The following is a 25,643-nucleotide window of genomic DNA, read 5'->3' as shown; positions in this document are numbered from 1 at the left end:
CATGTTGGACTCTCTCTTCATGCCTGGGAATGTTAAATAAAGTCAGCTTCTACAGTTGACGAACTTGATCAGGTGAGGTTTTGATGTTTGACTTGCAGATTTTTTCTATGAAGCTGGTTTCATTTCTAAAGTAGGTTAGAACGTGTCAGTTGACATTTAAAAACAAGTAGTCTTTTATATACAATTTTTTCTGAAATTTCTAAAAAATGTTTTCCTTTAATAGTTTAAGAAAGTAATTTTGATATTTTTGAACTGCTGCTTTTAAATGAAAACCTGAAATGATTTTCTGTAACTTTCTGTGCAGCCTCCAGACTACATTTACATTCAATCAGTGATGATTATCTGAATGGGAACTGTCTGAGAGAATTCATTTGAAAAGCAGTAAATCTAATACAACGAAGGAGGGAGTGATAAACTGTTCATGTGAATGTTATTGTGGTTTATGCAAAACATCTTGAATGATATATGACATAATAAATGTACATACCTATGATCTATGTTCTTCCCGGGCTGGACGGGCCTTCTGTGTGGAGTTTAAATGTTCTCCCCGTGTCAGCGTGGGTTCTCTCCGGGTTCTATTACTTCCTCCCTCAGTCCAAAGACATGCAGGACAATTGATGACTCTAAATTGCCCATAGGTGTGGATGTGAGCGTGGGACAGACTGGTTGTCTGTCTCTATGTGTCAGCCCTGTGATAGTCTGGTTACCTGTCCAGGTGAACCCTGCTGGGATCGGCTCCAGCCCCGCGACAGGACAGGCGTTAAAGATAATGGATGGATGGTCTATGATCTATGTAAAATAACTGTATTGAGGGAAAAAAAAAGGTTTTCCAGATTGAACTAAAGTTCTGTTTGACTTTTTCTCTTTTGAGTCCAAACAGACAAAACATAATATTAGTTTGTAACTTTATACTTTTTAATTGGACAATGATTTCTTTCTGCTTTATGCATTTTTCCTCCTCTTGCAGCATGGACAACGAATCCGTCGACATGGATATTCTACAGCTGGGGGGAATAAATGTCAGGCCCCAGTCCTCCGTACCCGCCTTCGTCCTCTTCCTCCTCATCTACATCTTCATCATGGTGTCCAACATCGGCCTGGTGGTCCTGATCTCCATGGAGAGGAGCCTCCACCAGCCCATGTACCTGCTCTTCTGCAACATGAGTATCAACGATGTGTTAGGGGCGACGACCATCTTCCCTCGTGTCCTGCTTGATGTTTTCACTCCAATGAATCAGCGCTACATTCACTATTATGAGTGTGTCGCTCAGGCCTTCTGCGCTCACTTACATGCGGTTACCTCCCACACGGTGCTCATGATCATGGCCTTCGACCGCTACGTGGCCATCTGCAGCCCCCTGCGGTACGCCACCATCATGACCAACAGGATGGTGGTGGCCCTGTCGGTCATGGCGTGGACAGTGTCTTTCTTTTTGATCGTGATCCTCATTTGGCTCAGCGTCCGTCTGTCTCGCTGCAGGCGGATTGTTATTAACCAGTTCTGCGACAGCGTCTCCTTGTTCAAGCTGTCCTGTGAAAACGTCCTCATCAACCAAGTCTACGGCCTCGGCACCGGCATATTGATGATGGCTCTGTCACTGGGCAGCGTGACGATCACCTATGTAAGGATCGCCATGGTGTGTCTGAGCAGCAAGAGCAAGGCTCTGAACAGCAAAGCTCTGCAGACCTGCGCCACCCACCTGGCCGTGTACGTCATCCTGTTCTTGTCGGGGAGCATCATCATCATCCTCCATCGGCTCCAGAACTTATCGGACCACAGGAAGCTGGCGTCCATCTTGCTCTACGTGGTTCCTCCCTCCATGAACGCTGTTATCTACGGACTGCAGATAAAAGCTGTCAGAGAAAAAATTATCGTCATATTTACGAGAAAAAAAAATGATTTTGACCGAGTGAGATGAAATGACAAAATATATTCATATGATATTGACATATTTTACTGACATAAAATGTTCTGATATGTAATGAAAATATTTACTCTCTCTTCACAAGCTGGTTCAGTTTTGGATCTAGATCCAGTTTCAGGACTTATTTGCTCTCTTATTTAATCGTATGTCTCTTGTCACTCACATTCAGGTGGAATCTGTTCCACTGCTAGCTGTTGCTTTATTCTATTTGAATGACAGTTATGGATTACGTGAAGTGTAACAAATTTACAGCAATGCTTCAATTATTTGACAAAAGGCCCAAATGAAATGTGACTTGTCAAGTTAATGTCCTGCATCAAAGTCCTGAATAAATATATATTAATTGAGCTCTGAGAGGTTAATTGAGTCAAACTTTATTTGCATGTTATTGCTGTTGTTTTAGTTTTTTAGATGACATCAACCTCAACAACCCTTAATACCAACTATCAATGAATCGCCACCTTATCGTGGTGGAGGGGTTTGTGTGCCCCAGTGATCCTGAGAGCTGTGTTGTCGGGGGCAATAGCTCCTGGTGGGGTCTCCCAAGGCAAAGTGGTCTCGGGGAGGGGTCAGACTAAGAGCGATTCACAAAACCTCAATGAATCGGGCGATGCAAGGTTGTGGCACCTCGCCCGGAAAAGGGAAACCGGGGCATCCTCCTGGAGCCAGACCCGGTAGGGGAGCTCGCCGGCGAGCGTCTGGTGGCCGGACCTTGGCACATGGGGCCCGGCCGGGCCCAGCCTGAAAAAGCTACATCGTGCCGCCACCCTGTGGGCCCACCACCCGCAGGGATAGGCATTGGGGTCGGGTGCAGTGTGAGCTGGGCGGCAGGCTGGGGTGGGAACCTGGGCGTGCTGACCCCCGGCATCACAGACTAGCTCTAGGGACGTGGAATGTCACCTCTCTGGCGGGGAAGGAACCGGAGTTAGTGCGAGAGGTGGAGCGGTACCAACTAGATATAGTTGGGCTCACCTCCACGCATAGCACTGGTTCTGGAACCAAACTCCTGGACTTTTTCCTTTTCCGGAGTTGCCCAGGGTGAGAGGCGCCAGGCGGGTGTGGGGATACTCACCAGCCCCTTGGCTCAGCTCCGCTGTTCTGGAGTTCTCCCCGGAGAACGATAGGGTCGCCTCCCTGTGACTGGGAATCGCAGGGGGGAAGTCTCTGACTGTCATTTGTGCCTATGCACCAAACGGCAGTTCGGAGTACGTGGCCTTCTTGGAGTCCTTGGGTGGTGTTCTGGAAAGGGTGCCGACTGGGGACTCCATAGTTCTTCTGGGAGACTTCAACGCTCATGTGGGTAACAATGGAGAAACCTGGAGGGGTGTGATTGGGAGGAACGGCCTGCCCGATCTGAACCCGAGTGGTGCTTTGTTGTTGGACTTCTGTGCTAGTCATGGACTGTCCATAACAAACACCATATTTGAGCATAGGGAGGTTCATAAATGTACTTGGTACCAGAACACCCTAGGCCAAAGGTCTATGATCGACTTTGTAGTTGTGCCATCAGACCTGCGGCCATATGTCTTGGACACTCGGGTGAAGAGAGGAGCAGAGCTGTCAACTGATCACCACCTGGTGGTGAGTTGGATCAGGTGGCGGGGGAGGCTGCCGGACAGACCCGGTAAACCCAAACGTGTAGTGAGGGTGAACTGGGAACGTCTGGCTGAGGATCCTGTCCGCAAGGTCTTCAACTCCCACCTCCGGAATAATTTCTCGTGCATCCCGGGGGAGGCTGGGGACATGGAATCCGAGTGGGCCATGTTGAAATCCTCCATTGTGGAAGCTGCTGCTAGAAGTTGTGGTCGGAAGGCGATCGGTGCCTGTCGTGGTGGCAGAACCCGCTGGTGGACACCAGCAGTGTAGGAGGCCGTCAAGCTGAAGAAGGAGGCCTTTCGGGCTCAAAGTGTTCTCAGCTTCAAATAAAGCTCCAGAACTTTATCTGTCTCCTCGTCGTACTGCTCTTGGGTCCACACACCAACCGTGACAGCATGGGGAAAAAGGCAAAAGGCTTGTGCTCCCTCCTAAAGATCAAGCACCTCAGAACGTCAGTATACCACCCACAACCTGATGGACTAATAGTCCCGCTTTCCCCAACTTCCAAGGAGAAAACAGCCTTTGCAACAAGTGAAGGGCTTTTTCAGTACACCAAATTACCATTTGGGCTGCACGGAGCCCCTGCCACCTTCCAACGGCTCATGGACCGGGTCCTGCGACCCCACAAAAAGTATGCCGCAGCCTACTTAGATGACATAGTGATACATAGCACAGATTGGGAAAATCATTTGCCCCAGGTACAGAAGGTGCTGGATGTCCTTCGTGAAGCAGGTCTCACAGCTAATCCCAGCAAGTGTAGGCTAGCATATAGTGAAACCAAGTACCTCAGATACACAATACATTACATTACATTAGATTACAGTCATTTAGCAGACGCTTTTATCCAAAGCGACTTACAGGAAGTGTATTCAACATAGGTATTCAAGAGAACTACTAGTCACCAGAAGCATGGAAAACGAAACTGTTGACATGGATATCCTACAGCTGGAGGGGTTAAAGGTCAGCCCCCAGTCCGCCGTACCTGCCTTCGTCCTCCTCCTCCTCATCTACATCTTCATCATGGTGTCCAACATCGGCCTGGTGGTCCTGATCTCCATGGAGAAGAGCCTCCACCAGCCCATGTACCTGCTCTTCTGCAACATGAGTATCAACGATGCCTTCGGGGGCGACGACCATCATCCCTCGCTTGCTGAGTAACGTTTTTATTCCAATCACAGACCGCTACATTCACTACATCGACTGTGCTATTCAGGCCTTCTGCACTCACTTCAATGGAGGCACCTCCCACACGGTGCTCATGATCATGGCCTTCGACCGCTACGTGGCCATCTGTAACCCCCTGCGATACCCCACCATCATGACCAACAGGATGGTGGTGGCGCTGTCGGTGGTGGCATGGACGGTGTCTTTTCTCTTGATCGTGGTCAGCGTGGGGCTCAGCGTCTGTCTGTCTCGCTGCAGGCGGATTGTTCTTAACCCGTTCTGCGACAACCCCTCCTTGTTCAAGCTGTCCTGTGAAAACGTCCTCATCAACCACATCTATGGGCTCATCAGCGCCATGGGCACGATGGCTGTGTCGCTCTTCAGTGTGGCGCTCACCTACCTGAGGATCGCCATGGTGTGTCTGAGCAGCAAGAACAAGGCTCTGAACAGCAAAGCGCTGCAGACCTGCACCACCCACCTGGCCGTGTACTTCATCATGCTGTTGTCAGGCTTCATCATCATCATCCTCCATCGGTTCCCTCAATTGTCAGACCACAGGAAGCTGGCGTCCGTCTTGTTCCACGTGGTTCCTCCCTCCATGAATGCTATTATCTACGGACTGCAGATCAAAGCTGTTAGACAAAAGATCATGATTATATTTAAGAGAAATAAAATGACTGTGTCAGTGTTGAAATGACAATAAAATGTGAGGATGCATCAATGAAACAAGTTTAAACTCCACCATGTGTAAGATTTGAAATTCCTTAGTTTGCGTGATCTGACGCTTCCATTTCTGTTGCCACTGTGCAACACAAGTGCATGATGGGAACATATGGTATGGGCCCCTGAAGTGTACTTTGTATCAAAGTAAAAATTAGCAGAACTTGATATCTCATGCATATAAAGTTAATGTCCTATGTGCACTAGATAGTAAAAAGAGGGGGGCTCAGTAACTTTCTCACAATTTATTTAATTGACGGGTAGACAGTGATTAGGTGTCATTGTGCCTTTCAGATTATAAAACTTTAATGACAACTGAGGACCACTTCATGGCAGTTTTGGAAATAGTCACAAGAAGTATCCAGATTTGTGTACATGGACACCAATATTCAATTGTATATTCGTGTCGCTCAGCACAAGAACAATGCCAATAGAAAGTCAAATAGGATCCTTAAACGCAATCCTAGACGCATTTGCGTGACAATGCAACAGTCAGAGGTAGTAGTATTAGAATCATGACAAACACAGGACTTTTAGCCATGAGACCTGGTTGAACAGCACATGTCCATAAGCGTTATTGTTACGTGACATGTTCCTGACAGCTTTCCTAAACAAAACTAAGTGGTTTTGTTGCCAAAACCTTTCATTTCATTTTGTTGCATAATGTCGTCCTGACTGACAGAAACAAACGAAACGAGGAAAATTAACATTTTGGTCCATGGCATTTTGTCCACCCATTGGTTGGGGACTCCCAAATGCAAGCCGGGAGCATTTGACTGTCGTTATGTTGGTTTTGTCCCTTATCCCTATCCACCAGTTGTTTGAATTTGTAAATCAAAAGTGATGAAGAAAACATAATAAACACTGTATTGTAGGTAATGTATCCCATCTGCGTCATATTAATCCTGTAAATCCTGCAAATTTCCCTGCTGTGGGACTAATAAAGGATTATCTTATCTTATTTTATTTTATTAGATTAGAGAGTTTGATAACTTCAAAGTTTCATTAGTGATTTTTGTAACATGTTTTCCGTGCTTATGTATTTAAATGTCGCTGAGTTTACATACTTATTTTAAGTCCAAACATGATGTTTTTCCGAAACCTTACTCAGTGGTTTTGATGCCTAAACCATGCAATGAGTTATGTCTGGCACATCATGTGGAGGAAGTGTGTAAGGCAACAGTGGCTCTAAAGCTGCTAAAGCTTGCAAATTCAATGAGCAGGTTTTTGTCATATGTGCTGGTGCGATCATCAACTGGAATTTTTTTCTTAATAGATTAATATCTTGTAGCCGACTCTCGACTACACAGAATCAACACGGCAGTTAGAAACTTTGATAATCATTTAGACAGTGATGTGAGTAACTATGTAAGTTATGTTCCATGAAAACATAAAGCTATATGATCAAAATCAGGTTTAGACCAAAATCAAATGTACTATTGTCCAGGTTTAGGTACGTCATGTGCAGAAAAGTTTGAGACAGTTATCCTCTGTGAATAAAGTTGAAGGAAACTTAAAAACATCATTAAATTGTTTTGATGTTAGGAGATCAAAGCCCTCAGGAGTGCGCTAGAGATGAGGCCAGACATCTTATAAAAAGTCCTCCAGTCCACCTCTGGTCGGCTGGAGGAGGTTAACCTGACTCACGCTCACACAGTCTTACAAGGTTTAACAACACGGAGATGTTAACTGGAATCTGGCAATTTGAGGGAAACCAATAACAATAACATTCGTTTACTGCACTTATCCTATTCGTAGTGGTTTGTAGCAGTTGCTATATTCGTATTAGTCTGTTGCAATTATTGTTTTCGTAGTAATTTGCCTCTGCACTATACTTTTGCTCTGGTTTATGCCTTAAGATGCTTGTTTAAGAAAGGAGATGCACTTATGACTTCTGGTGACTAGTAGTTCTCTTGAATACCTATGTTGAACACACTTCCTGTAAGCTTTGGATAACAAGCGTCTGCTAAATGACTGTAATGTAATGTAATGTAACAATCAAATGTTTTAAAGTCTTATTCAAAGAATTAAGTTAAATTCATTTGAGCTGCTTTTTACTAAATGTTCATTTCTTCTATAAAACTGTTTGGCTGAAAGGCAAAGAACAGTAAAATATAATTATCAATGAAAATTGTGAAATGTGAAAGATTATTCTGAACTCAGTTTTTCTGGGATTTCATCTTTGTTTTCATTGAACTGATCAGTACTCTGTTGAAATGCACTGTTTGCAGGAATCTTGTACTTCTAGTTCGTAAAATCTCGTGATTTCGGTTTTGGTGTTTCCTGTTCGACTTCAGAGACAGATGTAATGTTCTAGCAGAGTGAAAACATGTTGGACTCTCTCTTCATGCCTGGGAATGTTAAATAAAGTCAGCTTCTACAGTTGACGAACTTGATCAGGTGAGGTTTTGATGTTTGACTTGCAGATTTTTTCTATGAAGCTGGTTTCATTTCTAAAGTAGGTTAGAACGTGTCAGTTGACATTTAAAAACAAGTAGTCTTTTATATACAATTTTTTCTGAAATTTCTAAAAAATGTTTTCCTTTAATAGTTTAAGAAAGTAATTTTGATATTTTTGAACTGCTGCTTTTAAATGAAAACCTGAAATGATTTTCTGTAACTTTCTGTGCAGCCTCCAGACTACATTTACATTCAATCAGTGATGATTATCTGAATGGGAACTGTCTGAGAGAATTCATTTGAAAAGCAGTAAATCTAATACAACGAAGGAGGGAGTGATAAACTGTTCATGTGAATGTTATTGTGGTTTATGCAAAACATCTTGAATGATATATGACATAATAAATGTACATACCTATGATCTATGTTCTTCCCGGGCTGGACGGGCCTTCTGTGTGGAGTTTAAATGTTCTCCCCGTGTCAGTGTGGGTTCTCTCCGGGTTCTATTACTTCCTCCCTCAGTCCAAAGACATGCAGGACAATTGATGACTCTAAATTGCCCATAGGTGTGGATGTGAGCGTGGGACAGACTGGTTGTCTGTCTCTATGTGTCAGCCCTGTGATAGTCTGGTTACCTGTCCAGGTGAACCCTGCTGGGATCGGCTCCAGCCCCGCGACAGGACAGGCGTTAAAGATAATGGATGGATGGTCTATGATCTATGTAAAATAACTGTATTGAGGGAAAAAAAAGGTTTTCCAGATTGAACTAAAGTTCTGTTGGACTTTTTCTCTGTTGAGTCCAAACAGACAAAACATAATATTAGTTTGTAACTTTATACTTTTTAATTGGACAATGATTTCTTTCTGCTTCATGCATTTTTCCTCCTCTTGCAGCATGGACAACGAATCCGTCGACATGGATATTCTACAGCTGGGGGAATAAATGTCAGGCCCCAGTCCTCCGTACCCGCCTTCGTCCTCTTCCTCCTCATCTACATCTTCATCATGGTGTCCAACATCGGCCTGGTGGTCCTGATCTCCATGGAGAGGAGCCTCCACCAGCCCATGTACCTGCTCTTCTGCAACATGAGTATCAACGATGTGTTAGGGGCGACGACCATCTTCCCTCGTGTCCTGCTTGATGTTTTCACTCCAATGAATCAGCGCTACATTCACTATTATGAGTGTGTCGCTCAGGCCTTCTGCGCTCACTTACATGCGGTTACCTCCCACACGGTGCTCATGATCATGGCCTTCGACCGCTACGTGGCCATCTGCAGCCCCCTGCGGTACGCCACCATCATGACCAACAGGATGGTGGTGGCCCTGTCGGTCATGGCGTGGACAGTGTCTTTCTTTTTGATCGTGATCCTCATTTGGCTCAGCGTCCGTCTGTCTCGCTGCAGGCGGATTGTTATTAACCAGTTCTGCGACAGCGTCTCCTTGTTCAAGCTGTCCTGTGAAAACGTCCTCATCAACCAAGTCTACGGCCTCGGCACCGGCATATTGATGATGGCTCTGTCACTGGGCAGCGTGACGATCACCTATGTAAGGATCGCCATGGTGTGTCTGAGCAGCAAGAGCAAGGCTCTGAACAGCAAAGCTCTGCAGACCTGCGCCACCCACCTGGCCGTGTACGTCATCCTGTTCTTGTCGGGGAGCATCATCATCATCCTCCATCGGCTCCAGAACTTATCGGACCACAGGAAGCTGGCGTCCATCTTGCTCCACGTGGTTCCTCCCTCCATGAACGCTGTTATCTACGGACTGCAGATAAAAGCTGTCAGAGAAAAAATTATCGTCATATTTACGAGAAAAAAAAATGATTTTGACCGAGTGAGATGAAATGACAAAATATATTCATATGATATTGACATATTTTACTGACATAAAATGTTCTGATATGTAATGAAAATATTTACTCTCTCTTCACAAGCTGGTTCAGTTTTGGATCTAGATCCAGTTTCAGGACTTATTTGCTCTCTTATTTAATCGTATGTCTCTTGTCACTCACATTCAGGTGGAATCTGTTCCACTGCTAGCTGTTGCTTTATTCAATTTGAATGACAGTTATGGATTACGTGAAGTGTAACAAATTTACAGCAATGCTTCAATTATTTGACAAAAGGCCCAAATGAAATGTGACTTGTCAAGTTAATGTCCTGCATCAAAGTCCTGAATAAATATATATTAATTGAGCTCTGAGAGGTTAATTGAGTCAAACTTTATTTGCATGTTATTGCTGTTGTTTTAGTTTTTTAGATGACATCAACCTCAACAACCCTTAATACCAACTATCAATGAATCGCCACCTTATCGTGGTGGAGGGGTTTGTGTGCCCCAGTGATCCTGAGAGCTGTGTTGTCGGGGGCAATAGCTCCTGGTGGGGTCTCCCAAGGCAAAGTGGTCTCGGGGGAGGGGTCAGACTAAGAGCGATTCACAAAACCTCAATGAATCGGGCGATGCAAGGTTGTGGCACCTCGCCCGGAAAAGGGAAACCGGGGCATCCTCCTGGAGCCAGACCCGGTAGGGGAGCTCGCCGGCGAGCGTCTGGTGGCCGGACCTTGGCACATGGGGCCCGGCCGGGCCCAGCCTGAAAAAGCTACATCGTGCCGCCACCCTGTGGGCCCACCACCCGCAGGGATAGGCATTGGGGTCGGGTGCAGTGTGAGCTGGGCGGCAGGCTGGGGTGGGAACCTGGGCGTGCTGACCCCCGGCATCACAGACTAGCTCTAGGGACGTGGAATGTCACCTCTCTGGCGGGGAAGGAACCGGAGTTAGTGCGAGAGGTGGAGCGGTAGCAACTAGATATAGTTGGGCTCACCTCCACGCATAGCACTGGTTCTGGAACCAAACTCCTGGACTTTTTCCTTTTTTCCGGAGTTGCCCAGGGTGAGAGGCGCCGGGCGGGTGTGGGGATACTCACCAGCCCCTTGGCTCAGCTCCGCTGTTCTGGAGTTCTCCCCGGAGAACGATAGGGTCGCCTCCCTGTGACTGGGAATCGCAGGGGGGAAGTCTCTGACTGTCATTTGTGCCTATGCACCAAACGGCAGTTCGGAGTACGCGGCCTTCTTGGAGTCCTTGGGTGGTGTTCTGGAAAGGGTGCCGACTGGGGACTCCATAGTTCTTCTGGGAGACTTCAACGCTCATGTGGGTAACAATGGAGAAACCTGGAGGGGTGTGATTGGGAGGAACGGCCTGCCCGATCTGAACCCGAGTGGTGCTTTGTTGTTGGACTTCTGTGCTAGTCATGGACTGTCCATAACAAACACCATGTTTGAGCATAGGGAGGTTCATAAATGTACTTGGTACCAGAACACCCTAGGCCAAAGGTCTATGATCGACTTTGTAGTTAAATGACTGCTAAATGACTGTAATGTAATGTAAATGTAATGTAATGTAGTTGTGCCATCAGACCTGCGGCCATATGTCTTGGACACTCGGGTGAAGAGAGGAGCAGAGCTGTCAACTGATCACCACCTGGTGGTGAGTTGGATCAGGTGGCGGGGGAGGCTGCCGGACAGACCCGGTAAACCCAAACGTGTAGTGAGGGTGAACTGGGAACGTCTGGCTGAGGATCCTGTCCGCAAGGTCTTCAACTCCCACCTCCGGAATAATTTCTCGTGCATCCCGGGGGAGGCTGGGGACATGGAATCCGAGTGGGCCATGTTGAAATCCTCCATTGTGGAAGCTGCTGCTAGAAGTTGTGGTCGGAAGGCGATCGGTGCCTGTCGTGGTGGCAGAACCCGCTGGTGGACACCAGCAGTGTAGGAGGCCGTCAAGCTGAAGAAGGAGGCCTTTCGGGCTCAAAGTGTTCTCAGCTTCAAATAAAGCTCCAGAACTTTATCTGTCTCCTCGTCGTACTGCTCTTGGGTCCACACACCAACCGTGACAGCATGGGGAAAAAGGCAAAAGGCTTGTGCTCCCTCCTAAAGATCAAGCACCTCAGAACGTCAGTATACCACCCACAACCTGATGGACTAATAGTCCCGCTTTCCCCAACTTCCAAGGAGAAAACAGCCTTTGCAACAAGTGAAGGGCTTTTTCAGTACACCAAATTACCATTTGGGCTGCACGGAGCCCCTGCCACCTTCCAACGGCTCATGGACCGGGTCCTGCGACCCCACAAAAAGTATGCCGCAGCCTACTTAGATGACATAGTGATACATAGCACAGATTGGGAAAATCATTTGCCCCAGGTACAGAAGGTGCTGGATGCCCTTCGTGAAGCAGGTCTCACAGCTAATCCCAGCAAGTGTAGGCTAGCATATAGTGAAACCAAGTACCTCAGATACACAATACATTACATTACATTAGATTACAGTCATTTAGCAGACGCTTTTATCCAAAGCGACTTACAGGAAGTGTATTCAACATAGGTATTCAAGAGAACTACTAGTCACCAGAAGCATGGAAAACGAAACTGTTGACATGGATATCCTACAGCTGGAGGGGTTAAAGGTCAGCCCCCAGTCCGCCGTACCTGCCTTCGTCCTCCTCCTCCTCATCTACATCTTCATCATGGTGTCCAACATCGGCCTGGTGGTCCTGATCTCCATGGAGAAGAGCCTCCACCAGCCCATGTACCTGCTCTTCTGCAACATGAGTATCAACGATGCCTTCGGGGCGACGACCATCATCCCTCGCTTGCTGAGTAACGTTTTTATTCCAATCACAGACCGCTACATTCACTACATCGACTGTGCTATTCAGGCCTTCTGCGCTCACTTCAATGGAGGCACCTCCCACACGGTGCTCATGATCATGGCCTTCGACCGCTACGTGGCCATCTGTAACCCCCTGCGATACGCCACCATCATGACCAACAGGATGGTGGTGGCGCTGTCGGTGGTGGCATGGACGGTGTCTTTTCTCTTGATCGTGGTCAGCGTGGGGCTCAGCGTCTGTCTGTCTCGCTGCAGGCGGATTGTTCTTAACCCGTTCTGTGACAACCCCTCCTTGTTCAAGCTGTCCTGTGAAACGTCCTCATCAACCACATCTATGGGCTCATCAGCGCCATGGGCACGATGGCTGTGTCGCTCTTCAGTGTGGCGCTCACCTACCTGAGGATCGCCATGGTGTGTCTGAGCAGCAAGAACAAGGCTCTGAACAGCAAAGCGCTGCAGACCTGCACCACCCACCTGGCCGTGTACTTCATCATGCTGTTGTCAGGCTTCATCATCATCATCCTCCATCGGTTCCCTCAACTGTCAGACCACAGGAAGCTGGCGTCCGTCTTGTTCCACGTGGTTCCTCCCTCCATGAATGCTATTATCTACGGACTGCAGATCAAAGCTGTTAGACAAAAGATCATGATTATATTTAAGAGAAATAAAATGACTGTGTCAGTGTTGAAATGACAATAAAATGTGAGGATGCATCAATGAAACAAGTTTAAACTCCACCATGTGTAAGATTTGAAATTCCTTAGTTTGCGTGATCTGACGCTTCCATTTCTGTTGCCACTGTGCAACACAAGTGCATGATGGGAACATATGGTATGGGCCCCTGAAGTGTACTTTGTATCAAAGTAAAAATTAGCAGAACTTGATATCTCATGCATATAAAGTTAATGTCCTATGTGCACTAGATAGTAAAAAGAGGGGGGCTCAGTAACTTTCTCACAATTTATTTAATTGACGGGTAGACAGTGATTAGGTGTCATTGTGCCTTTCAGATTATAAAACTTTAATGACAACTGAGGACCACTTCATGGCAGTTTTGGAAATAGTCACAAGAAGTATCCAGATTTGTGTACATGGACACCAATATTCAATTGTATATTCGTGTCGCTCAGCACAAGAACAATGCCAATAGAAAGTCAAATAGGATCCTTAAACGCAATCCTAGACGCATTTGCGTGACAATGCAACAGTCAGAGGTAGTAGTATTAGAATCATGACAAACACAGGACTTTTAGCCATGAGACCTGGTTGAACAGCACATGTCCATAAGCGTTATTGTTACGTGACATGTTCCTGACAGCTTTCCTAAACAAAACTAAGTGGTTTTGTTGCCAAAACCTTTCATTTCATTTTGTTGCATAATGTCGTCCTGACTGACAGAAACAAACGAAACGAGGAAAATTAACATTTTGGTCCATGGCATTTTGTCCACCCATTGGTTGGGGACTCCCAAATGCAAGCCGCGAGCATTTGACTGTCGTTATCTTGGTTTTGGCCCTTATCCCTATCCACCAGTTGTTTGCATTTGTAAAACATAATAAACACTGTATTGTAGGTAATGTATCCCATCTGCGTCATATTAATCCTGTAAATCCTGCAAATTTCCCCGCTGGACAGGTCGCCAGTCTATCACAGGGCAGACATATAGACAGACAACAACTCACGCTCACATTCACACCTACAGGCAATTTAGAGTCATCAATGAACCTAACCTGCATGTCTTTGGACTGTGGGAGGAAGCCGGAGAACCCGGAGAGAACCCACGCTGACACAGGGAGAACATGCAAACTCCACACAGAAGGTTGTCTGTGAGGCGACAGTGCTAACCACTACACCACCGTGCAGCCTTAATAAAGAATTATCTTACATTAATTTATCTTATTAGATTAGAGAGTTTGATAACTACAAACTTTCAACCAGGATACCCAAAGTTTCATTAGTGACTACTAAAAGAAATCCATCTTGTTCACGTGCAAGTAAATATTCACTTACCACAAAACGTATCAAGACCAAAATACAAAGACTTCACACGAATTGGGCTCCTGGCTGGCTCGCCAATTTTTGTAACAAGTGAGATCTGTCTTAAAGTTGAAGCTCGGTACTCGGCTCATCTACTGAACCCAATTTTGTAGGAACCACTGAGAATCACAAGTAAGTTTTAAGCATTTAAGCGTTGTATTAGTACATTCATTACAGACAACATACATTAAACATACACACAAATAAATATGCCTTTTGAATAACTCAGTTCACTCCATGGATGAGTTCATTCAGCTAATTTGAGTTCAACTCCTACCACGCCACTTATGGAATGGAGGGGGAAATTGGGTTTTGATATCCAGTGGGTAGCTCGCCATCAAACAGTTTAAAGGTGGTCAGGATGATCCAGATTTACCTAGACAGGTACACACAAAAACTGGACCTACAAGAGGTCACAAGGAATAAAACAATTTAACATGAACTATTAAAGTCATGGAAAAAATACTTTTCTCATGTTGTACAACATCACAAATTGAGTACAACAATAAAATTGAATAACATAACAGAATCAACATTTCACATTAAAGTCCTTATAGCAGTTTAGTGAACCACAGCAACAACAGCAATAAAAGCCCTACACAGAATCAACACGGCAGTCAGAAACTTTGATAATCATTTAGACAGTGATGTGAGTAACTATGTAAGTTATGTTCCATGAAAACATAAAGCTATATGATCAAAATCAGGTTTAGACCAAAATCAAATGTACTATTGTCCAGGTTTAGGTACGTCATGTGCAGAAAAGTTTGAGACAGTTATCCTCTGTGAATAAAGTTGAAGGAAACTTAAAAACATCATTAAATTGTTTTGATGTTAGGAGATCAAAGCCCTCAGGAGTGCGCTAGAGATGAGGCCAGACATCTTATAAAAAGTCCTCCAGTCCACCTCTGGTCGGCTGGAGGAGGTTAACCTGACTCACGCTCACACAGTCTTACAAGGTTTAACAACACGGAGATGTTAACTGGAATCTGGCAATTTGAGGGAAACCAATAACAATCAAATGTTTTATTCAAAGAATTAAGTTAAATTCATTTGAGCTGCTTTTTATTAAATGTTCATTTCTTCTATAAAACTGTTCTGTTTGGCTGAAAGGCAAAGAACAGTAAAATATAATTATCAATGAAAATTGTGAAATGTGAAAGATTATTCTGAACTCAGTTTTTCTGGGATTTCATCTTTGTTTTCATTGAACTGATCAGTACTCTGTTGAAATGCACTGTTTGCAGGAATCTTGTACTTCTAGTTCGTAAAATCTCGTGATTTCGGTTTTGGTGTTTCCTGTTCGACTTCAGAGACAGATGTAATGTTCTAGCAGAGTGAAAACATGTTGGACTCTCTCTTCATGCCTGGGAATGTTAAATAAAGTCAGCTTCTACAGTTGACGAACTTGATCAGGTGAGGTTTTGATGTTTGACTTGCAGATTTTTTCTATGAAGCTGGTTTCATTTCTAAAGTAGGTTAGAACGTGTCAGTTGACATTTAAAAACAAGTAGTCTTTTATATACAATTTTTTCTGAAATTTCTAAAAAATGTTTTCCTTTAATAGTTTAAGAAAGTAATTTTGATATTTTTGAACTGCTGCTTTTAAATGAAAACCTGAAATGATTTTCTGTAACTTTCTGTGCAGCCTCCAGACTACATTTACATTCAATCAGTGATGATTATCTGAATGGGAACTGTCTGAGAGAATTCATTTGAAAAGCAGTAAATCTAATACAACGAAGGAGGGAGTGATAAACTGTTCATGTGAATGTTATTGTGGTTTATGCAAAACATCTTGAATGATATATGACATAATAAATGTACATACCTATGATCTATGTTCTTCCCGGGCTGGACGGGCCTTCTGTGTGGAGTTTAAATGTTCTCCCCGTGTCAGCGTGGGTTCTCTCCGGGTTCTATTACTTCCTCCCTCAGTCCAAAGACATGCAGGACAATTGATGACTCTAAATTGCCCATAGGTGTGGATGTGAGCGTGGGACAGACTGGTTGTCTGTCTCTATGTGTCAGCCCTGTGATAGTCTGGTTACCTGTCCAGGTGAACCCTGCTGGGATCGGCTCCAGCCCCGCGACAGGACAGGCGTTAAAGATAATGGATGGATGGTCTATGATCTATGTAAAATAACTGTATTGAGGGAAAAAAAAGGTTTTCCAGATTGAACTAAAGTTCTGTTTGACTTTTTCTCTTTTGAGTCCAAACAGACAAAACATAATATTAGTTTGTAACTTTATACTTTTTGATTGGACAATGATTTCTTTCTGCTTTATGCATTTTTCCTCCTCTTGCAGCATGGACAACGAATCCGTCGACATGGATATCCTACAGCTGGAGGGAATAAAGGTCAGGCCCCAGTCCTCCGTACCCGCCTTCGTCCTCCTCCTCCTCATCTACATCTTCATCATGGTGTCCAACATCGGCCTGGTGGTCCTGATCTCCATGGAGAGGAGCCTCCACCAGCCCATGTACCTGCTCTTCTGCAACATGAGTATCAACGATGCGTTCGGGGCGACGACCATCATCCCTCGTGTCCTGGGTGATGTTTTCACTCCAATGACTCAGCGCTACATTCACTATTATGAGTGTGTCACTCAGGCCTTCTGCGCTCACTTACATGTGGCTACCTCCCACACGGTGCTCATCATCATGGCCTTCGACCGCTACGTGGCCATCTGCAGCCCCCTGCGGTACGCCACCATCATGACCAACAGGATGGTGGTGGCCCTGTCGGTCTCGGCGTGGACGGTGCCTTTTATTTTGATCGTGATCCTCGTTTGGCTCAGCGTCCGTCTGTCTCGCTGCAGGCGGATTGTTCTTAACCCGTTCTGCGACAACGCCTCCTTGTTCAAGCTGTCCTGTGAAAACGTCCTCATCAACCATGTCTACGGTCTCGGCACCGGCATGTTGATGATGGCTGCGTCATTTTGCAGCGTGGCGATCACCTATGTAAGGATCGCCATGGTGTGTCTGAGCAGCAAGAGCAAGGCTCTGAACAGCAAAGCTCTGCAGACCTGCGCCACCCACCTGGCCGTGTACGTCATCCTGCTCTTGTCGGGGACCATCATCATCATCCTCCATCGGCTCCAGAACGTATCGGACCACAGGAAGCTGGCGTCCATCTTGCTCCACGTGGTTCCTCCCTCCATGAACGCTGTTATCTACGGACTGCAGATAAAAGCTGTCAGAGAAAGAATTATCGTCATATTTACGAGAAAAAAAAAAAAGATTTTGACCGAGTGAGATGAAATGACAAAATATATTCATATGATATTGACATATTTTACTGACATAAAATGTTCTGATATGTAATGAAAATATTTACTCTCTCTTCACAAGCTGGTTCAGTTTTGGATCTAGATCCAGTTTCAGGACTTATTTGCTCTCTTATTTAATCGTATGTCTCTTGTCACTCACATTCAGGTGGAATCTGTTCCACTGCTAGCTGTTGCTTTATTCAATTTGAATGACAGTTATGGATTACGTGAAGTGTAACAAATTTACAGCAATGCTTCAATTATTTGACAAAAGGCCCAAATGAAATGTGACTTGTCAAGTTAATGTCCTGCATCAAAGTCCTGAATAAATATATATTAATTGAGCTCTGAGAGGTTAATTGAGTCAAACTTTATTTGCATGTTATTGCTGTTGTTTTAGTTTTTTAGATGACATCAACCTCAACAACCCTTAATACCAACTATCACTCATGCCAGGTTAGATACCTGAACAGGTAGTGAACAGAGTACCTGAACAGGTAGAGAACAGAGTACCTGAACAGGTAGAGAACAGAGAACCTGAACAGGAACAGAGAGAACAGGTAGAGAGTACCTGAACAGGTAGAGAACAGAGTACCTGAACAGGTAGAGAACAGAGAACCTGAACAGATAGTGGACATGGTGAAAGGAGATAAAAGACTAGACCCTGAATTTAAATGGATTCAAGTGTTTTAACAACTTGAATTTGTTCCAGAACAGAAAATCAATAAAGAACGCTAGAATAGAAATCTGAACAACTGTTAGTTGAGACACAAACTGAAAACATGCTGATAATATTGATGCCGAGTTGACAGCAACAGTTGCCTGGTGACAAGCTGTTGAGCAACGCTATGCCTACGGGGGATTCAGTCAGCTTTAAAGGTTTCCGTCAGTCCGCCTCTGGTCGGTCTAGAGGAGGTTCAGTCGGAATAAATATATATTAATTGAGCTCTGAGAGGTTAATTGAGTCAAACTTTATTTGCATGTTATTGCTGTTGTTTTAGTTTTTTAGATGACATCAACCTCAACAACCCTTAATACCAACTATCACTCATGCCAGGTTAGATACCTGAACAGGTAGTGAACAGAGTACCTGAACAGGTAGTGAACAGAGTACCTGAACAGGTAGAGAACAGAGTACCTGAACAGGTAGTGAACAGAGTACCTGAGCAGGGCGGCTGTGGCGTTGTGGAGAGTAAGGTAGTTCTCCACTCAGAGGGTCGGTGGTTCGATACCCGGCTTCGCCAGTCGATGTGTCCTTGGGCAAGACACTTAACCCCAAGTTGCTCCTGAAGGCTTGCCATCAGTGTGGACTGGATGTTGCATGAATGTTAGTTAGAGTCTGATGGTGGCACCTTGATGGTAGCCTGTCATCAGTGTGTGAATGTGTGAATGATATGTAATATACTACTGACTGTAAGTCGCTTTGGATAAAAGCGTCTGCTAAATGACTGTAATGTAATGTAATGTAGTGAACAGAGTACCTGAACAGGTAGTGTGATGTCATGAGAGGGAGTGTCATCAATGGGCGATACATCCCCTCCCAGTGGTTGCAGCAGAGACTACAACCCATCATGGCATCTGGTTAACTGACTACAATTCCCAGTCAGCAGGGCAGCCAGGGTGGGCTGCTGCCCAGCTGAAAGGGAGCCGGCTGATTGCCCTGGGAGAGCTGGTGTGAGAAAAAAGGAGAAAACGTTTGGGAGGAGAACCAGGCTCTGGTGGAGGAGCAAAGAAAAGCCAACATGTTGAAGGAGGAGGAACTCAGGCTACAGAGAAGTCAGCTTCAAACAGCAGGGCTACCGAACCCCAACCCTGTACGCCGGGCCAGTGATTTTATCCCTAAAATGGGAACCACCGATGATCCAGAAGCCTATCTTCATGCGTTTGAAAATACGGCAACCAGAAAAAAATGGCCGAAAGACCAGTGGGTTGGAATCCTTACCCCGTTCCTGTCCAGTGAGTCACAGAAAGCTTTTCAAGACCTGGATAGCACAATAGCCAATGACTATTATGTCCTGAAAGAGGAAATGTTAAGTAGAATAGGAATTTGGAATGGCCCAACGTTTCCACAATTGGGGCTTTAGGAATGACCAACCCCCCCGGGCACAGATGCATGAGCTAATACGTATCACAAAGAAATGGCTTGATCCGGATAAAACCCCTGCAGCAGCTATAGTGGAAGCCATTGTTGTAGATCGATACTTACGGGCACTACCCTATGAGGCAAAGAGGGTTAATAGCCACAATGCTCCAGTTACAGCCGTTGCCCTGGTGGAGGCCGTTGAACAGTACCAGGCCACTAATGAAATGCTCCGCATGGGGAAAAAGGAGCAACCCATCTCTCAAGGACGCCCAGCAAATCCACGTCTCCAGCCCCAAAGACCCACTCAAAGCAACACAACCCAGCAGATTAGTATACAGGGACATTATAAAACTGCGCAAGAGTAAAGAAAACGAATTCCAGAAAGGGATACTTGGAGACTCCTCCAATGAATCGCCACCTTATCGTGGTGGAGGGGTTTGTGCGCCCCAGTGATCCTGAGAGCTGTGTTGTCGGGGGCAATAGCTCCTGGTAGGGTCTCCCAAGGTGGTCTCGGGGGAGGGGTCAGACTAAGAGCGATTCACAAAACCCCAATGAATCGGACATGCACCTCGCCCGGAATAGGGAAACCGGGGCACCCTCCTGGAGCCAGACCCGGTAGGGGAGCTCGCCGGCGAGCGTCTGGTGGCCGGACCTTGGCACATGGGGCCCGGCCGGGCCCAGCCTGAAAAAGCTACATCGTGCCGCCACCCTGTGGGCCCACCACCCGCAGGGATAGGCATTGGGGTCGGGTGCAATGTGAGCTGGGTGGCAGGCTGGGGCAGGAACCTGGGCGTGCTGACCCCCGGCATCACAGACTTGCTCTAGGGACGTGGAATGTCACCTCTCTGGCGGGGAAGGAACCGGAGCTGGTGCGGGAGGTGGAACGCTACCAATTAGATATAGTTGGGCTCACCTCAACGCATAGCACCGGTTCTGGAACCAAACTCCTGGAGAGGGGCTGGACTTTTTCCTTTTCCGGAGTTGCCCAGGGTGAGAGGCGCCGGGCGGGTGTGGGGATACTCACAAGCCCCCGGCTGAGCGCCGCTGTTCTGAAGTTCTCCCCGGAGAACGAGAGGGTCGCCTCTCTGTGACTGGGAATTGCAGGGGGAAAGTCTCTGACTGTCGTTTGTGCCTATGCACCAAATGGCAGTTCGGAGTACGCAGCCTTCTTGGAGTCCTTGGGTGGTGTTCTGGAAAGGGCGCCGACTGGGGACTCCATAGTTCTTCTGGGAGACTTCAACGCTCACGTGGGTAACGACGGAGAAACCTGGAGGGGTGTGATTGGGAGGAACGGCCTGCCCGATCTGAATCCGAGTGGTGCTTTGTTGTTGGACTTCTGTGCTAGTCATGGACTGTCCATAACAAACCCCATGTTTGAGCATAGGGAGGTTCATAAGTGTACTTGGTACCAGAACACCCTAGGCCAAAGGTCTATGATCAATTTTGTAGTTGTGTCATCAGACCTGCGGCCGTATGTCTTGGACACTCGGGTGAAGAGAGGAGCAGAGCTGTCAACTGATCACCACCTGGTGGTGAGTTGGATCAGGTGGCGGGGAGGCTGCCGGACAGACCCGGTAAACCCAAACGTGTAGTGAGGGTGAACTGGGAACGTCTGGCTGAGGATCTTGTCCGCAAGGTCTTCAACTCCCACCTCCGGAATAATTTCTCGTGCATCCCGGGGGAGGCTGGGGACATGGAATCCGAGTGGGCCATGTTGAAATCCTCCATTGTGGAAGCTGCTGCTAGGAGTTGTGGTTGGAAGGTGATCGGTGCCTGTCGTGGCGGCAATCCGAGAACCCGCTGGTGGACACCAGTGGTGAAGGAGGCCGTCAAGCTGAAGAAGGAGGCCTTTTGGGCTTGGTTGGCCGAGGGGTCTCCTGAATCAGCAGGCAGGTACCGGTTGGCCAGAAGGGCTGCAGCTGCGGTGGTTTGGAGGGATACTGGACTACTTGATTCTGCTAGGATAGACTAAGTATATTGTTTTCTTAAAATTGATCTTAAACTGTACCAAGCCTGCTTAAAAAAGGGTTAGTGACTGATGCTGATTCTGTTGATTCTACTGTTCTGATATTCTCTAATCAGGAAGTGTTTGAAGCTCTGTTGTGTTTGATGCTCCTGTGCCTTTAATCAGGAACTGCTCTGAGAGGTGTGCTTTAGCTTCAATAGGTCAATTGTCCTCTTAACTGCTAGGGGGAGTGGCTTACACATCTCAAGGATATATATACTCAGACCACACAAACCTTTCTCCAGTGTATTTTGACTCTGGAGGGATACTGGACTACTTGATTCTGCTAGGATAGACTAAGTATATTGTTTTCTTAAAATTGATCTTAAACTGTACCAAGCCTGCTTAAAAAAGGGTTAGTGACTGATGCTGATTCTGTTGATTCTACTGTTCTGATATTCTCTAATCAGGAAGTGTTTGAAGCTCTGTTGTGTTTGATGCTCCTGTGCCTTTAATCAGGAACTGCTCTGAGAGGTGTGCTTTAGCTTCAATAGGTCAATTGTCCTCTTAACTGCTAGGGGGAGTGGCTTACACATCTCAAGGATATATATACTCAGACCACACAAACCTTTCTCCAGTGTATTTTGACTCTGGAGGGATACTGGACTACTTGATTCTGCTAGGATAGACTAAGTATATTGTTTTCTTAAAATTGATCTTAAACTGTACCAAGCCTGCTTAAAAAAGGGTTAGTGACTGATGCTGATTCTGTTGATTCTACTGTTCTGATATTCTCTAATCAGGAAGTGTTTGAAGCTCTGTTGTGTTTGATGCTCCTGTGCCTTTAATCAGGAACTGCTCTGAGAGGTGTGCTTTAGCTTCAATAGGTCAATTGTCCTCTTAACTGCTAGGGGGAGTGGCTTACACATCTCAAGGATATATATACTCAGACCACACAAACCTTTCTCCAGTGTATTTTGACTCTGGAGGGATACTGGACTACTTGATTCTGCTAGGATAGACTAAGTATATTGTTTTCTTAAAATTGATCTTAAACTGTACCAAGCCTGCTTAAAAAAGGGTTAGTGACTGATGCTGATTCTGTTGATTCTACTGTTCTGATATTCTCTAATCAGGAAGTGTTTGAAGCTCTGTTGTGTTTGATGCTCCTGTGCCTTTAATCAGGAACTGCTCTGAGAGGTGTGCTTTAGCTTCAATAGGTCAATTGTCCTCTTAACTGCTAGGGGGAGTGGCTTACACTCCTGGCAGACAACTAGCAATCAGTAGGTAGGCCCTTAACCACTGCTGCTGCCTGGAAGCGTCTGGCAAACGAAGGCTAGGGCGAACAAAGGCAACAGGGCGACTTATTCAAGCCAGACTTCGTCAAGCAAAGACTTCTCGAGCGTGTACTTGTACGGGTCAGTAATTTGTTTATATTGACTACCATGTGTCTGCATCCTATTTCTGTCTGTTCCTCTGTTCGGTGGTCACGTAGACAGTGGGTCACTCCCAGGCGCCGTGACCCCACTAACCTCATCTATCCCACTCTCTCAGCCCATGGTGAGCAAGTGGTGTCGGGGGGGCTTTGGAACTGCCAGTCGGCAGTGCCGAAAGCTGAGTTCATCTCAGGCTATGCATCCTTGCTCTCCCTCAACTTTCTTGCTCTAACTGAGACCTGGATCACACCAGAAAACACCACCACACCCGCAGCTCTGTCAGATGTGTACTCCTTCTCTCACACTCCCAGAGCTGCGAGGCGAGGTGGTGGCACTGGCCTGCTAATTTCCCCAAAATGGAATTACTCTCTTGTCTCTGTTCCACAGTTCTCCCCATCCTCTTTTGAATTTCATGCTGTTACTGTCACTTATCCAGTCAAGCTCACCATTGCTGTTGTGTACCGCCCACCGGGCCCTCTTGGTGAGTTCCTGGAGGAGCTTGACACACTAGTCTCGCACTTCCATGACGATGGCTCCGCGCTCATCATGCTCGGCGACTTCAACATCCAGACTGATAAGTTAGAACCGCTGCTTTCCTTCCTCTCCTCCTTTGACCTCTATCGCTCTCCCTCTCCTCCTACCCACAAGGCCGGCAACCAGCTGGATCTTATCTTCACTAGACACTGTTCTACCGCTAACCTCTCTGTCACTCCCCTCCAGCTCTCGGACCACTACTTCATGTCCTACTCCCTCTCCCTCTCCTCTCCCCCTTACTTCCTCCACCTACCCACATGGTTTCTACCCGTAGTCACCTCCGCTCCCTCTCCCCCGCTGATCTTTCCTCTTCCGTTACCTCTGCCCTCCCTGACCCTGAATCCTTCTCTCTTCTATCCCCCGATACTGCTACTGATCTTCTCCTCTCCACCCTTTCCTCCTCTTTGGACAACCTCTGTCCCTTCACCTCCAGGCCTGCACGGCCAACTCCTCCTGCCCCATGGCTGTCGGACTCAGTGCGTACTGATAGACGGAGCCTAAGAGCGGCTGAGCGTAAATGGAGAACAGGCAAACTCCCGGAGGACCTTCTTAACTTCCAATCTCTCCTTTCCACTTTTTCCTCCTCTCTAGCTACTGCTAAAGCGGCTTTTTTCCGCTCAAAAATCCTAACCTCTGCTTCCAATCCTAAAAACTCTTTGAAACTTTCTCTTCACTCCTCCAACCCCCACCCCCTCCTCCTACTTCCTCCCTTCTCCCGGATGATTTCGCCAACTTCTTTGACAAGAAGGTAAACGATATCAGATCCTCCTTCTCTCAGCCCCCTCTCCCTCTCTACCCTCTACAGCTCTTCCCCCTCAGCTCCCCCTTCCCTCTCCACACCCCATCTTACCCTATTTTGCTCCCCTCTCCCCTAACGAGGTCCTTGACCTTGTTACATCTAACCGCCCCACCACGTGCTCCCTTGACCCGATCCCCTCCCCTCTTCTTCAGTCTATTGCCACTGAACTCCTTCCTTTCCTCACCCACCTCATCAACACATCTCTCGTCTCGGGATGCTTTCCCTCGGCTTTCAAGACTGCCAGAGTCACCCCCTTCTGAAAAAACCATCACTTGACCCCTCTGATGTCAAGAACTTCAGACCGGTTTCTCTTCTACCCTTTCTATCCAAAACACTTGAACGCGCTGTCTCTAAAAACAACTGTCTTCCTACCTCCACCAGAACAACCTCTTGGACCCCCACCAGTCCGGGTTCAAGGTGGGTCACTCGTCAGAGACGGCCCTCCTTGCGGTGACAGAGTCGCTTCACGCTGCGAGAGCGAACTCTCTCTCCTCTGTCCTGATTCTCCTGGACCTGTCAGCGGCGTTTGACACAGTGAACCACCAGATCCTCCTCTCCACCCTCGAGGGGATGGGCGTCTCAGGCTCTGCACTCTCCCTGCTTGCATCCTACCTGACAGGCCGATCCTACCAGGTGACATGGAGGGGGCCGTGTCAGAACCACGCACGCTGACTACGGGGGTTCCACAAGGTTCAGTTCTGGGCCCCCTTCTCTTCTCGCTCTACACAACATCTCTGGGTTCTGTTATTCGCTCCCATGACTTCTCCTACCATTGTTATGCCGATGACACCCAGCTGGTCTTGTCATTTCCTCCCGGTGACACCCAAGTGGAGGCACGCATTGCTGCGTGCTTGGCTGACATCTCGAAGTGGATGGCGACACACCACCTGAAGCTGAACCTGGACAAAACCGAGCTACTCTTCCTCCCGGGGAAGGGTTGCCCGCACCGAGACCTGTCCATCACCATTGATGATGCCGTGGTGACGCCAACTCGGACTGTGAGGAATCTGGGTGTGACCCTCGACGACCAACTGTCGTTCTCAGCAAACATTGCATCGGTCACA

The 25,643-nt window shown here is 46.6% G+C and overlaps 5 protein-coding genes across 5 annotated transcripts; all 5 read left to right on the top strand.

Moving 5' to 3' along the window:
* The first annotated feature begins 968 nt into the window (after positions 1 to 968).
* LOC129113807 (olfactory receptor 52N2-like) lies at positions 969 to 1,919 on the top strand. Its single transcript, XM_054626285.1, has one exon. It carries the CDS (start codon positions 969 to 971, stop codon positions 1,917 to 1,919), a length of 951 nt encoding a protein of 316 aa, XP_054482260.1.
* Positions 1,920 to 4,430: 2,511 nt separating this feature from the next.
* Positions 4,431 to 5,382, top strand: LOC129113292 (olfactory receptor 52N4-like). Its single transcript, XM_054625506.1, is given in 2 exon segments — positions 4,431 to 4,643; positions 4,645 to 5,382. Coding segments are annotated over 2 exon segments (951 nt in total).
* A 3,318-nt stretch (positions 5,383 to 8,700) lies between these two features.
* LOC129113806 (olfactory receptor 52N2-like) lies at positions 8,701 to 9,650 on the top strand. The gene is given in 2 exon segments (XM_054626284.1): positions 8,701 to 8,737; positions 8,740 to 9,650. Coding segments are annotated over 2 exon segments (948 nt in total).
* Positions 9,651 to 12,215: 2,565 nt separating this feature from the next.
* LOC129113291 (olfactory receptor 52N5-like) lies at positions 12,216 to 13,165 on the top strand. The gene is given in 2 exon segments (XM_054625505.1): positions 12,216 to 12,783; positions 12,786 to 13,165. Coding segments are annotated over 2 exon segments (948 nt in total).
* Positions 13,166 to 15,908: 2,743 nt separating this feature from the next.
* LOC129113805 (olfactory receptor 52N2-like) lies at positions 15,909 to 17,768 on the top strand. The gene is made up of 2 exons (XM_054626283.1): positions 15,909 to 15,925; positions 16,820 to 17,768. The coding sequence occupies exon 2, from the start codon at positions 16,821 to 16,823 to the stop codon at positions 17,766 to 17,768; it is 948 nt and encodes a 315-aa protein (XP_054482258.1). The 5' UTR covers positions 15,909 to 15,925; position 16,820.
* Positions 17,769 to 25,643: the final 7,875 nt, after the last annotated feature.

The sequence above is a fragment of the Anoplopoma fimbria genome, chromosome 24 (assembly GCF_027596085.1).
Source record: "Anoplopoma fimbria isolate UVic2021 breed Golden Eagle Sablefish chromosome 24, Afim_UVic_2022, whole genome shotgun sequence".
Taxonomy (NCBI): domain Eukaryota; kingdom Metazoa; phylum Chordata; class Actinopteri; order Perciformes; family Anoplopomatidae; genus Anoplopoma; species Anoplopoma fimbria.
The sequence above is the reverse complement of the archived record's forward strand: the minus strand, read 5'-3'. Positions and strand labels throughout refer to the sequence as shown.

What these genes read in the sequence shown, in the direction of transcription:
- LOC129113805 (XM_054626283.1), top strand. Translation starts at nt 16,821, where the DNA reads ATGGACAACGAATCCGTCGACATGGATATCCTACAGCTGGAGGGAATA.
- LOC129113807 (XM_054626285.1), top strand. Translation starts at nt 969, where the DNA reads ATGGACAACGAATCCGTCGACATGGATATTCTACAGCTGGGGGGAATA.